Source organism: Podarcis liolepis (assembly GCF_965112155.1).
Source record: "Podarcis liolepis genome assembly, chromosome: 5".
Taxonomy (NCBI): Eukaryota; Metazoa; Chordata; class Lepidosauria; order Squamata; family Lacertidae; genus Podarcis; species Podarcis liolepis.
In genome coordinates this window covers 44721047-44735240 of record NC_139556.1, presented here as the reverse complement: position 1 = coordinate 44735240, position 14194 = coordinate 44721047, and the positions used below count along the sequence as shown (strand labels likewise).

At 40.1% G+C, this 14194-nt stretch overlaps 1 protein-coding gene across 8 annotated transcripts in view; it reads left to right on the top strand.

Moving 5' to 3' along the window:
* The window catches only part of MGMT (O-6-methylguanine-DNA methyltransferase), a 181436-nt gene that overhangs the window by 6370 nt on the left and 160872 nt on the right, over positions 1-14194 (top strand). For 7 of the 8 annotated variants that reach the window (XM_083506039.1, XM_083506037.1, XM_083506038.1 and 4 more), the window contains exon 2: positions 10914-10961. In XM_083506039.1, coding sequence (XP_083362165.1) covers positions 10914-10961 — 48 coding nt within the window. Of the gene's footprint in view, positions 1-48; positions 251-10913; positions 10962-14194 lie in introns of those variants that run through there. The other variant, XM_083506042.1, reaches the window with a different exon arrangement.

The following is a 14194-nucleotide window of genomic DNA, read 5'->3' as shown; positions in this document are numbered from 1 at the left end:
AAACATGGTCAGTCCCACCTCTGCATATGTTTTTTAATGCACTGCCACTACAAGCCATTTTAATCGCAAGAGCTTTCATTTTTGTATTTGTGCTCAACAGCTCCACTTCGAAATATTTATTCTCTGGAACAGGGGTTCTTGAGCTGTGGTCTGTGAGCTTCATTCAAGGGACCCATTACGTGTCTGTGAAAATATGTACTATTGAAAAGTGCACGACATCTAGCACAGCATATTGAAATTGCTACTAGAGGTAGACATATAATTTATGTGGTCTGCCAAGACCCTCTGCAGTTTTCAAGTGGTCTGTGTGTGGGGGGGGGGAGAGAATTGGGAATAATTACTCTGGAGTGGGGTGCTCCAACTTTTCATATCAAGTGGGCTGTAAGAGTACTTTGTCGTGGAACCCACTAGCCTTGTCATACCTGCAAGTGGGGGTGGGGGGAGAGCAAGGCCAAAATTTGACCTTCTCCGGGCCTCATGCTTCCCAAAGTGAGGCACTAGACTTTGGGAAGGAGGGACGAGGCTCTGGTGGGATCACAGAGTCCTCCCACTTCCTTCCCAAAGCTGGGAAAGCACTTACTAGGCTTTGGGAAAGAGAAGACTCCGGGACCCTGTCAGAGCCCTCAGGTCTCCTTCCCAAATCCCAGCGCCTCACTTACCTGGCTTTGGGAAGGCAGCATGAGGGCTGAGGGGACAACAAATGTGGGCCGCACATTGGATACTCCGCCCTAGATAGTTGTACAACCCTCTTTGTGTTAATCAACACATGTATGGGATGGCCTTTATGTGTTCCCCAGCAGTTCAGAATCTAGGTATTAAGAGAATAGAATACAAGTTTGAGGTGAGAACAGCTCCTACTGTATTTTGGTGTGTTTGAATAGGAAATAGGCTAAGTAAATTCTCTGAAACCAAGTTAGTCTTACTTTACTCTTCCAAAACTAAATATATTTATATTAAAGACCCTTTTCAGGTCTGCATTTCAAGGAAAACCAAGCTACGTTTATCCCAAATAGTTTAAAAGTGATGGCAATTTAAATGTTGGTACCATTGCCTCTAGGTTACCTTAAGAGGTAATCAGCTGGTGGACATACTGACATTTGGGGGGTGGAGATTGAAATGTTTTGGGAGCAATTCCAGATTTTTAGTAACTGTTCAGCTAGGGAGCTCAAAAACACTTGATTGTTAAATGCCAGTATTGCAGTTTCAAGTGCTCAAGTAACCAGATATGGGGTGGCATTCTGCTAAGCTTTATTCTGAGGAGACCCATTGCAATGAATGGACCTAGCTTAGTCATGTTCATTAATATCAGTGGGTTTTCGCTGAATAAAGTGTAGTTGAACACCACCCACGCTGCCGGTAGTTTTTCCAGCCCTGTAACCCATGTTTATTCATTGTCTTTATCTAGTTAGCCAAAAGCTTTGCAGACTTTGATGGTGTGCTAATAGGTCACAATGATTCCCTCTTTTGAAATAAATACATATTTTAAAGATTTCGGAGTAGCTTATGAATCCAGGTAGGTGTGCTTGCAAGCCAGCGTCAGCAACTTTTATCTGCAGCCTGATCCATGACAAGTTAATTACACCACTTATGCAGCAACTGCACAGATGCTCTATAGGAAGCTATAGTAGTTATACTGTAACTTGTGTTACCCTGGCTACTTTATCTCCTGATAACTCTGTAATTAACTTGTCACCACTGTTTAATGCTTAACGTATGTAGAGAATCAGTTAATGGCATCGCTAAAGTGATAGTAGCCTGAAGGAGAAGCTCATGCCCACTGGGAAGGCTATCAGGGATTGCTTAAACACAAAACACCCGGGCCTGACCTGGAAAGGCATTAAGAAGCTCATTTGTTAGGGCGCTTTGGGTAGAATGTTAAGAGTGTTCCTGATAAACATACAGCTAGTGTTCAACAGCCCTCTTTAAAGTGCAGATTTTGGAATTGCATTAATTTCCAGCAGCAAAAAAAGCAGCAATATAATAGGTGTATTTTCAGCCTAAATGAAGTTCGAGAGAGAACGAGGGGTTTTGTTAACATTACCGCATATGTAATAATACAGTTAAGAATCTTGCCCTGTCTGAACAATACATAACTACTTCTTACACTACCCTAGAGACCACTAACGTAAAAGATGACACCCTACTGTACATGTTAAAAACTTTAGGTTATACGGTGGTGGCTTCTCTCAATCAGATCAGAGATGAACCATAGTCTCATGGGAACAAAATACTGTTCCTTTCTGCACCATTCTCAAGAATAGTGAGCCTTTCTGGGCACAATGCTGTTCTTTTATAGAGAGTTCCAGTTTCTTGCTGGAAAGAGTGCTGCCTCTTATTAGTGATAAATTTGCATGTTTTGAAGAAACTTACAGAATGAACAAAAATCCTAGATGTGTGATAGCTTAAATTCTAAACTTTATGTTTATGAACGCATCATGTACTTTTAAAGATTTTCCGTGTTAAAATAATTTCCTGTTTGCAACACTTGTGTAGTCAGCAAAGTATCCAATGCTGTCTGTATTGCCCATTCCCAGAAGTCGAAGGGCGAAACTGAATGCACGTTCTACCAATAGCATAACTCGTAAAAGCAAGCACTTGTTAAATCTATTTGTTTTTATTATAGACATCGATCTGCCAGTCGCAATAATGCATTTATGGACATTTTTCTGCAAGCACAGCGCTGGTGGCAGTTTTTACTGACAAATTGAGTCATATGGACAGTAGTTCAAAATAAGCTTACTTTATTGACAGATTGTGCAGTTCTCTAGTTCACAGAGTCTTCTTAAGATATTTGGATTGGCAAAAAAAGAGAGAATATAGCAGAAATATAAGACAACTGCTCTAATTTTTGAAGGGGGAACCTGTAAAATCGGTGTCGTAGGTAGACATGTTTTTCAGCAATTTTAATTGTGGGTAATTTTAGATTATGAAAGTGCTATGGTGCCACATGAACAAAGTTAGCTGGTAGACAATGGAGCCCAAAGCATCTTGCATCTCACTTTGTGCAGACATTTAGGATGAACCTAGGAAGTTTAGGAAGTCTAAAAAAGGTCTCTCCAAAGCAGAAAGTATCAAGGATAACAACTACTGATTGTCTGTCCTACATGAGTTTGCCATTTTGTTCTCTCTTCACTTGGTTTGGAAGGATTCTATTGGTGCTTTGGTAGTTTGTTTCAGTTTTCACCACCCTGAATCATTTGGGGTCATTAATGAACTTGTCCACTTCAGTGGTTATCCCTGACTCCACAAAATTTATGTCGTTAATAGTCCCAGCTTCATCCTTACTGGGCGCCACTGCTTGCTTGCTGCCCTCCATTATGAAAACTGTTCATTGCATGTACAAACTTCTTTCAACCAATACTTATTAGTAGATACAGTGGTACCTTGGGTTAAGTACTTAATTCGTTCCGGAGGTCCGTTCTTAAACTGAAACTGTTCTTAACCTGAAGCACCACTTTAGCTAATGGGGCCTCCTGCTGCTGCTGCTGCGCCGCTGGAGCATGATTTCTGTTCTCATCCTGAAGCAAAGTTCTTAACCTGAGGTACTATTTCTGGGTTAGCGGAGTCTGTAACCTGAAGCGTAAGTAACCCGAGGTACCACTGTAGCATACTAATCTGCCTTGTAAATGATGGTGCTGATGAATCAGTTGCCATTATAATGATATTTAAAATGTGTTACTGTGATTTAGATCAATCAGTGTAAAATGCAAGCAATGAAATAATTATCTTCAGTATGGAGACCATTCAGATGCAGGGTACTGCTTTGGCATTTATTTACAGTGCTCTTCGGGACTTTGGTGTTCTTGAATGACTTTTCCACTGCTCAGTAAAGTGTCAAAGAAGACCCCCTGAAGAAAACAAGTCCGAGTGATAGTATATTGAGCACAAAGTTTAGAACAGAGCATTGCTTTTGCAGAGGTCAGATAAGTAGACTAGCTACTTATAAGAGGATGCCATTGGCCAGATCTCTTTTAACCAGTGAAGTGCCGCAAATTCACACTTTGTTGAACTTGTTTGTGATAACTATTTATTGAATTGAATTTATATCCTTCCCTTCTGAGCAAGCCCAAGGTGGCAAACAAATACATAGCAAAAAGTTTTTTAAAAAACAAAAACAAAAAAACCCATTTGAAAACAGTTGAAACATTCTAAAAGCAATTAAACATTCTGGGAGCATATCTGAGAACTTGGCTTTAGAGAGACCAACAAAATGCCATCTGACAGTACAATTTCTTGACCAGCTTTACTATCTTTGAAGGGAATGTTCACAAAGTCATGCACAATGCATGTGAAAATAATGCTGTTATTGATAGGAACTGTTTATCCTGTGAAGGAAATAATCTTTGGAAAGATGAATACTCAAAGTTGGGTGGGTATCTCACCATAAAGATTATACTGTGCACACTTATGACTAGTCCCGTTGACTTACCTGCTCCTTCCAGGCTACGTGAGAGTGTCTCCTGGGTGTAAATAGCATCCTGAACAGCAAAATAAGTGAAATATTTTGGCTTTATCTGGCACTAAGCTCCTGAAGTATAAAAAGGATGGTTAGAAACAGAGCGGGGTTCTATAGGACCAGCACTTCGTAGATTGCACCCAGTGGGTTTAAGATGGGGCAAGTGCAAATGTATTTATTGTCTTGTGTGGTTTATAGTTACTGCCTAAGCTGTTGCTTTCTGAAATTGGAGCTAGGTGGTAGAAATGCGCTTGAATTGGAGGGGTAAGAAGATTGCTGCTATAATTATTGCAAATAAAAGTCATCTGTTAGTGGATATGCTTTGTTTTATATGGTGCCATTAATATTTAAAATGTGGATTTGAATTCTTTTCAGTTATCTCCATTTAGTGGTTGTTGATAATTCCATAGTGAGAATCTCTAAGAATATGATTAACCCTCAGGGTCATCTTATAATGTAATTATTAATGATTGATTCTGTTTATCCTTGAAATCAATATAAAAAGGAAAATTGCTTGGCATATATTTGGGCTTGATTTCTTATGTTTGGTAAACATGACCGCTAGTATTGGCTTTATATATTAAAACACGTTTGAGGGATCTAAAAGTGTGCAGCTTAGTTTTTAAATAATTATGGCGATACGTGGTGGTTCTTACATGACATATGTTAATATGGCCAATAGTGTTAACATCTCCTGCCACTAATAGTTAGGGTGGGGATGTATAGTAATTGATCTTCCTGGGAGTGCTGTAATGTAAAAACAATTCAGGCTGTTTGAAGTATATTTTACAAGTGTGCATTGGGCCTTTGGGATGTTACATTGAAAACCCAATTGTACAGTTACCATGGGAACCCAATTAGAATAGATTGCTTAGGTTTTTTAGTCTTTTCATCTTGACCAAAAAATCTAATGTACTTTAAATGTTTTCATATGGAATTTTATGCATAGTCTGGATTGATGTAATAATAGCTTTTATTTGAATGCTAAAATGAGACTGTATCCACTGTGTATCAGGGTTTCCCTTCACCACCACAGAAAGATAATATTTTGGCATATGCATACATATTTAAACCCTGTGTTAGCTATCGTATGTCAGGTTTAGTGATTTTTAACACTGTTTCAATAATCCTGAAAAACAAGACTGTTCGTCCATGGCTCTTCTCCTGTTGGTAGAATTTGTTGACTGCTTTCAGATATTTAAAGGTACTCACAATGAAGAGAAAGGTGCGCTCACCCTATCCACAGGGGACAGGAACGGAAGCAATGGGAATAAATGACTGGGAAGTAGATTTAAATCAAACATCGGTAAGAACAGTAGTTTAGCAGCAGAATGAGCAGTTTAAGGGAGCCGTGGGATCTCCTTCCTGGAGGTTTTCAGGAAAAGAGCATATAAGTTGGAATACTGATTCCATTGTACAGTATTTTGAAACCTGAAATCCAGAAAAGTGGCTATCAGCTGAAAGTAGGAAGCAAAAGGTAGAAACAATACATCTACAGATAGCTTCTTTTTACAACCTACATTTGTGGAAATCTGTGAGGCTGTGTGTAAAAAAGGGCTTTTATAAAAACGCTTTCTGAATACTGTAATTCTTTTAGAGAATAGAGGTAGATTCTTATTTCAGCCATATTTACTGCTTTCTCTCATGCTGGGATCTCTCTTAGTGGCAAGCTAAGACACTTCTAATGTCCAGCTGTGAAAGCAGAGCTGTAGCTTGCTTTGGAACAGACTCCCAACATCATTCCTTGATCTACCAAGCAGAGAATGCACTTGGCCTCAATCGGTTTGCCAAATAACAACACAGCTCTTGGAGCTGTGTCTAGCTGTGTGAATTGTTAAAGCATCCATGACATTTCAAGCCAGCTAAATGGCTAAGGAAAAATTATGACTCCTTACTGAGTGCCATCAGTTTTCTCAAACCAAGATTTATTTCTGTTATTTTCAGAACATGCTTGAACATCTATGTGGAGATTGATATAAGACCAAACGTTCAGGAAATTCTAAACCCTGTATGTACAGGCCAGACAAGCAATGCTAGGCTATGCATTGTAAAAATGCCCCTGTTCTGGGTTCCAGCTATGCCGTCTTCTTCCAGGGTATGCTGTTGGATTCCCCGCCCTACTCCCATATTAATTTTTTCTCCCCAACATTCAGCGCTGCTGAGAATGCTTAGTCCTCAGGGGCCTATTTTGGGAGTTCTACTACAAACTTTGGAATTCAGATTGGGAGGCATGGTGGTTCACTGGTTCAGCTCCTACTTGAAGATAGGTTTCCAAAGAGAAGCACTGGGAAACTTGTGTTGTCTGTGGGTTCCCAGAGAATCCCCATCTTGTACTCTTATGCTTTTTACATCTATGTAAAGCTGCTGGAAGGAGTCATCTGGAGCTTTCAGGCATGGTGTCGCCAATATGTGGATGACAAACCAGCTCTGTTTGTTCATATCATCTAAATCCGGTGAGGCTGTCCAGATGCCAGACCTGTGCCAAGAGATGACAATGGGCTTGATAGACCCCGAAGCTGGATCCTGACAAGTTGGAGGCATTGTTGGAGAATGGTTCTTGTGTTTACAATTGAGGAGATGGCCTGTTCTAAAAGAAGCTGAAGGTGCAGATTCAGAATATGAGCATACACCTGGATTCAACTCTGTTGCTAGAGACTAAGGTTTTGAGGAATAGTGGCTGGTGTTCTGAGATAGGACTGTCCTCCCAACACCAACATCGCTGCAGCTCACCTGGACTGGGCAGGGCAGCACCGATGTCAGGGCTGTGTGGGTGACTGGAGGAAACACTGGATTGACTCACTGCTACATCCAGATAGCTCTGCTTCTCACCCCTACCCTGTCCCACCCAATCCACGCCCAGGTAATCTGCAGTGATGCCAGTATCAAGAGGGCAGGCATCCCATTCCCACCATACTGGCTGCTACTGAAGAAAAGAAAGTACTTATTTGTATAGCACATAGTTGAACTAAGGAATTCACTACTGCGAGGCGTGCTAATGGCCACCGACTTGGATGCCTTTAAAAGAGCTGTAGACAAATGGCTGTAGCATAAGACTATCAATTGTACTCCCTTCAGTATCAGTATGTCTGTGAGTACCATGTGGTTAAAGTGTGGTGGTGCTCACGTCCTGCTTGCAGCCTTCCCATAGGCTTCTGCTTGGCCACTGACAAAGAGATGCTGGACTAAGTAGGCCTTTGGTCTGATCCAGCAAGTCTCGCCTTATGTTCCTGTAATAATACTGTATTTTATTGGAGATTGAAGGGGTGCAGATCTGTATTTTCTCACTTATGACAGTGTTCCAAGTGTGGGGACATCATAGAAGTAAGTGTAATACTTAAAGTGCCCAGTAGTCTGGGCAGGTTCATCTTTCCTGAGGCATTTGAACTGCTTTATTTATATGGAAAAAACCTGCTGCGGTTCAAAAGTATATTTTCCATAAATCAGAAGGAATGTTTATTTCTTATCTACTTGCTTCCCTGTGTTCATCTATAAGCACCTGCTGCCTCCACAGCACATACTTTCCCTGTGGAAAAGTGGGAAAGCACGTGGATCTTGGTGGAATTCAAAACCATATTTTCCCTTTGATTAGTCAGCAGGAAAGCTGAAAGGGAAAAAACAACAACCTTTCTTTGAGTCCATCTCATCACTTGAGATCTAGCACTTGACCCCTGCTATTCCCACTTCTTACCAACCTGACTTTAAGTGCTGTGATGGAGTGCAGGGAATTTCACATTTGTCTGCTAAGAGAAGCCTGAGTCTCTTCCTATGGGGGGGGGGTGAGGTCATTAAGGGTTATTTGCTAAATAAAAGTTTAAGGCCTTTGTTCAAGTCACAAAACAAAATGCGAAGTGTTTATTAAACTGCAATATAAACGATTTCTGGCTTTGGGTCAAATTAATATTTAAGGGTAAGTGGGCTGCAAGTGGTCGCCATGCTATCCAAAAGGTATCCAGGAAAGAACTACACTATCTGCTTGAGCCATGCTGAACCAGGTATGCCTGTCACTCACCTCATTGCTTCCCTGGTATCTGAGCCAGACTGGTTGCATCACCCAGCAGTTTGGCTTTCCAATGAGTGGATTCTCACCCGGTGTGCTACCATACCCTATGAGTTGTAACCAATAAAGTTGTGGATTTAATAGCGCCACCTCATCCTACATATAGTTCTTGCTCCTGGAGACGATCTTTGTTCCATGCTGTCGGAACAACCCCTTCTCTTTTGGCAGTGTGCTGTGGAAGGCAAGAATAAAAAGGGATGATCATATACTCAGGATTTTGTTAGACTCAATAATTGTACCTCTTAATGTGGGGGCGAAAAGGCATTTTGGCCCCACCCAGATGCAGTGGTACCTCGGGTTACTTACGCTTCAGGTTACATAGGCTTCAGGTTACAGACTCCGCTAACCCAGAAATATTACTTCGGGTTAAGAACTTTGCTTCAGGATGAGAACAGAAATCATGTTCCAGCGGCGCAGCAGTAGCAGGAGGCCCCATTAGCTAAAGTGGTGCTTCAGGTTAAGAACAGTTTCAGGTTAAGAACGGACCTCCGGAACGAATTAAGTACTTAACCCAAGGTACCACTGTAGTTAGATTTCAACATTCTGACCTGCTGTTGACAAAGATAGATGGTGTATACGTTGGGCGTGGACTTGTAACTTAGCTATTATATTAAAATACAGTTAATTATAGCGGTCAGGTGTAATGCAAACATACAAATGTTTTTGGAAGTACATGAAATAATATTGAAAAATATCTAGAGCTGTAGTTGAATATGATTAGCAGTTTTTGGCTATGTAAATTGAAATACCTTGGAATAAAAGGAAAGCGAATATAGCAAATTCAGTCTAGAAAATAATTTTTGTTTTTATAAAATGTGCCTAATTGAACAAAAGCAAAAGGCTCAATCAGTTTTGAAAGTGGTTTCTCTCCCTCCACCCCTACTTCATCTTTGAAATCTAGGTCTTGGCAGGTTGTACTACCTGTACTAAATTGGGTTAGCATGATTGAAAGGGGATGTAATTTCTATTCAGGCTGCTCAAAGCTCTTTATTTTTAACACACATTTAACCAAAACACTTGGGAGAAGTCCACTTCTTGTTAAGGATTCAACATCCCCACCCCTCTAATTAAGATCTGAGAATACTCCCGGTACATGTATCTGACTTAGCAAAGGAAGACCTCCAGCAAACAAAATGAAGCTAAGCTTTGCAATCTTAATATTTGGGCAGCCTCATACGAATGTGCTTTTGCATTTTATATTGATAAAATTACAAGCTGGAAGTGTACAATCCACCAACATACAAGGGGTTGTTTTTTTATGCACACGTTAGTGTCTTTAGACAAGTCCTTAGGCACATGTGTTCATGCTGACACATTTTGGCTTTCATCGGCTTTGCTATGCTCACTTTTAAGGCCATGGTCCTGGGCCCACTTACTCTGAAATAAGTTCTACTTAAATAAATGGGACAAATCCTATGTGGTAACTTACTGCAGTGTGTATATAAACACTTGGTTAAGCTGGTCACCGGTCTCGTGCTGCAAGGTGTTAAAGAAAACCTTACTGCTCTTCCACTCCTGAGCTGAAATCTGGGACAGCAGAGGAGAGGTAAAATATTGTCCTTCAACAGAGGCCAGCCAATTCAGATGACCACCTAAGTTGTTATGTGCACAGTATGGTAAGTTAACCATTTGAAAATGATTGCCTGTATTATCCCTTCATGGAAAGTAAACATCGCTAAAGTTGGGTTATAACAACATTACTCTAAACCACTATAAAGTAGAAGAGTGAATTAAAAATATATGTGTACTATGAACTTGACTCTAAATCTCCTTATTTGCAAATCATTTCAAATAGTTCTGGTGAAACTTGCTTCCTTGTAAATGTTTTTATGTCTTGATTTGCTTGCAGCTGAAAGCAGTCTTGCAAACTAAATCGTTAATAGCCATAGTAATTTATAGGAATATTTCATGCTTGTTTTTCTTCACATATGCAAAATATCTCAGAATGCCCTTTGTGCGCATCTTGTTTAATCTAAGGAAGGAAGCAATATGTATATGGAAAAAACATGGAGTGTTTAGTAGCTACAGTACAGTATATTTTAAGCATTATTTTTACAGGCTTTCGGATGTGTCTTAAGCCTTGCTGTTATCCTGTAGATCCCTATTTTACAGGACAAGTGATGAGAGAAGTCCTCATAATCTCATTCTGTTGATTATGACTCATTGCAGATGATAGATGACCTACTGAACTGCAAAATTCCTGTTTGCTTGCAAGAAAAGAAATTTCCCATCCACTGTTTGGTACTGCATCCTCTAAAAGTCTGAGTCCTCTCTCTCTTTTTCTGTGATCTCGTATCTAAGAGGGGAAATAAGAGGGGGCATGGTATCTCTTTTAGTTGCCTATGAAATGTATGCTTTTGTATTTTTTTCTTAATGCATTTCAATTTTCCTTTCTCTTAGGCCGAGCTGCTTCGTATACTTAACATGGCATCAAAACTTCATCAAAAAGTAAGTTGCTATGGGCAGAAAATAGTGCATTTGGGTCCACACACAAAGTAATAATGTTGGAGAAGAATTCGCATAACGTAGTTGGCATCTTTCCCTAGTGTCCAGCAGTCAGTGTTAAGAATCCGGTTGACAAGATTGATGCTGCATTGTAAATCTCAGTAGCTCTGTCATGGTTGGTAACAGGCAGCAGTGGACCTTTCCGCATCACATATCTATCTTCCACAGAGCATAACCTAATTGAAGATTGCTGTATTTTTAGGGTTAACTGAGCTGTTTTCTGCTCTTCTGTGGCTAGATGAATCTTTATTTTTCTTTTAAAAACAACAACAAAAACACCACCTAACAACAAACCCTTAAACTTCAGATTCAGATTCAGATTGTGAATCAAGGCATTTAACGTAAAACCAGTTATTTCTTCAATAAATCTAAACTCCGTAGAAAATTGTATTGTATAAAACATCAAGCCAAAATTGTCTAGCTGATATCTCGTTTGAGATGCAGCATCCTCTGTATAGATCGTACTTAAACTTGTACATCTAAGGTGCTTTTATGGTAACCTTCCTTTTGTTTTTGGTAGGTGTGCTCTTTCACTGTTTCTATACATGTGAACAATGCAGTACTCAGATGCAGTAGATACAGTCCGATTTTGGCACTGTATTTACTGGGGTAGTTTTTACCAGCTTGAGGAAAACATGGGGCTGGCTGACACACACACACGCACACACCCTTCCAATCACCTCCAGGAAAAACTGAATAGCCTTTAGTTACAGGCAGCCCCTGTTTTTTTTTGGGGGGGGGGGGGAGTGCATTCCAGATCATAGCACATGATGGCAGAGTGTTCATAAGCCTGCCCCATTATGCCCACCTGCCCCTTTTTCTGACCACTTCTGGGTTGGCGTGATGCGTGCATGTGCAGTCACGTGTCAACTGGCCACATGTAAATTGATTGTTTCCTGTATTACATTAATTTATTTTCCTCCCAGTTGCCCCCTCTCCTCGTTTGCTTGATTACACATTTATCTTTTGATGCTATGATTTGTAATGGTCAACTTTAAAGGCTTACATAGGTTGTGGATTTCCCATTTTATTATTTCCTCCTCCCCATAGAAGCTATAAAATTTTCCTCTTTTCAGTGAGGAGAGAATGGGGGCCTGAAGAAGTGAAATGCCGTACTTGTGGCTAAACTGTGGAAACTGTACTTGAAACCGGGTAATTCTGCAAAGCATACAGCAAGGCTCCCTTAAAATACAACCTGTCCTACATAGATAGACATATATTTGTGTCTGTGATAATGATGCACATTTCACTCCTTTGCTGAAGAAGTTAACAAGCAAGAAGTGAGGTAGAATGCTGGTTGACATCCAAATGGCCATTCTGTAGGAGTGTTTATTTAGAGCAGGGGTCAGCAAACTCCTTGCACCACTGGGCATATTTCAAATTTTGTAATTGCACCACTAGCCCTATTGGAAAAATATGTCTGTGTTTTTTCATTGTGTTTTCTATTTTCTCCTTGAAAGTGGAGACCAGTTGAGCAGGGAGACCAAGGAATCCTTCAGTCAATCTTCAGTTCTTGCTCCCACACTTGGTGCTTTCACTAGGTATTTCATTTTAATGGTGGTAGGTCTATTGTGTTGCTCTCAATGCTTGGATACTATTTCTCTTTTAAGCCATGTGTATTGTATATAGAGGGACGTGGGTGGCGCTGTGGGTTAAACCACAGAGCTTAGGACTTGCCGATCAGAAGGTCAGCGGTTCGAATCCTTGCAACGGTGTGAGCTCCCATTGCTTGGTCCCTGCTCCTGCCAACCTAGCATTTTGAATGCACATTAAAGTGCAAGTAGATAAATAGGTACCGCTCTGGCGGGAAGGTAAACAGCATTTTTGTGTGCTGCTCTGGTTCACCAGAAGCGGCTTAGTCATGCTGGCCACATGACCCAGAAGATGTACACTGGCTCCCTCGGCCAGTAAAGCAAGATGAGCACCGCAACCCCAGAGTCGGCCACGACTGGACCTAATGGTCAGGGGACCCTTTACCTTTACCTTTTACTGTATATAGGGCATTGACAAAAATGGTGGTGTTTGCTCCTCTTCAGCTGCCTCTGTCCTTGTTCTAATTCTGCTAGGAATGGGTAACTTCTAGTACCATGAATGCCATGTAAACACAGAACATGTTTTTCCTGCTTTTGTGAAATTTGAACAAGCTCTGATAGTGTGTGGTTATGCCTTATATTTCTTTCAGTGTATGATCTGACAAGTATTTTGAATAGAATTTAGTTGGGGTGCTGGTTATTGTAGGACTGTTTGTTTGAAGATGCAATATGGAAATAGGACTTATTTGTTTACAAGCAAATTCTAGTGGTTCCTTTATAGTTTAGTTTAAAGAGGAGCGTTGTTAATAGTGTTACCCATATTGCTTGGATTCTGTTTTACTGTTGTTCTTTAGTTCTAACTCTTCAGGTGTAGCTATTTTAGTATTATGGAGGATGATGGATGATGCAGGAAAGTTTCTTTTGAAGCACTTCTGATATTGTGCAATGCACTTGGGGGTCAGCTACACTTGACTGATGCATGATTTATCTGATGTCCCTGCCACTTTCTGAGATAAAGCTGCTATTTTATCAAAAATGCCAGCAACTGTGACTTAAAATTTATATGCCTTCTTTTTCAAATAATTGCTCTGATTACTTTCCGGCGTAGCAATAAAATGATAGAGGTAATTGCACACAAATGTGAGATAGCACTGAAATACAATAAAATTAACCTGAATTAGCTTGACTTGTCGATGAAGTATTTATGAAATGTATTTTTGAAATAAGAGAGACCAATATTATAGCTGGAAGGTGAGTTATTGCCTTAATGTAATACAGTTTGAAATTTAAAAAAGAGACTGTTACAGTTGAAGGTGATTGTGCTTTTGAAATTAAGTTGAAGTGATTCTTATAATTGGCAGCAATAATGCATTGCGAAGGTAATATCTTTTATTGTGTTATGCCTAGTTGCATTATCTCTTAGTTTGTTCTGACTTGAGCTTCTCGGAGAATATAAGAAACAGCCCTTTGAATTTTTGTGGATTTTGATAACAGAGCATCCTGTGAAATATTATGCAATTTTGATTATAAATCTTGCCACTCTGTTTCATGTATGAAAAACATTTTATTGGCTTAGGTTAAACCTGGATAAAAATCCACAGTTTTATTTTTATTAGGTTTTTGTAGCTTTAGGATGCACAGATA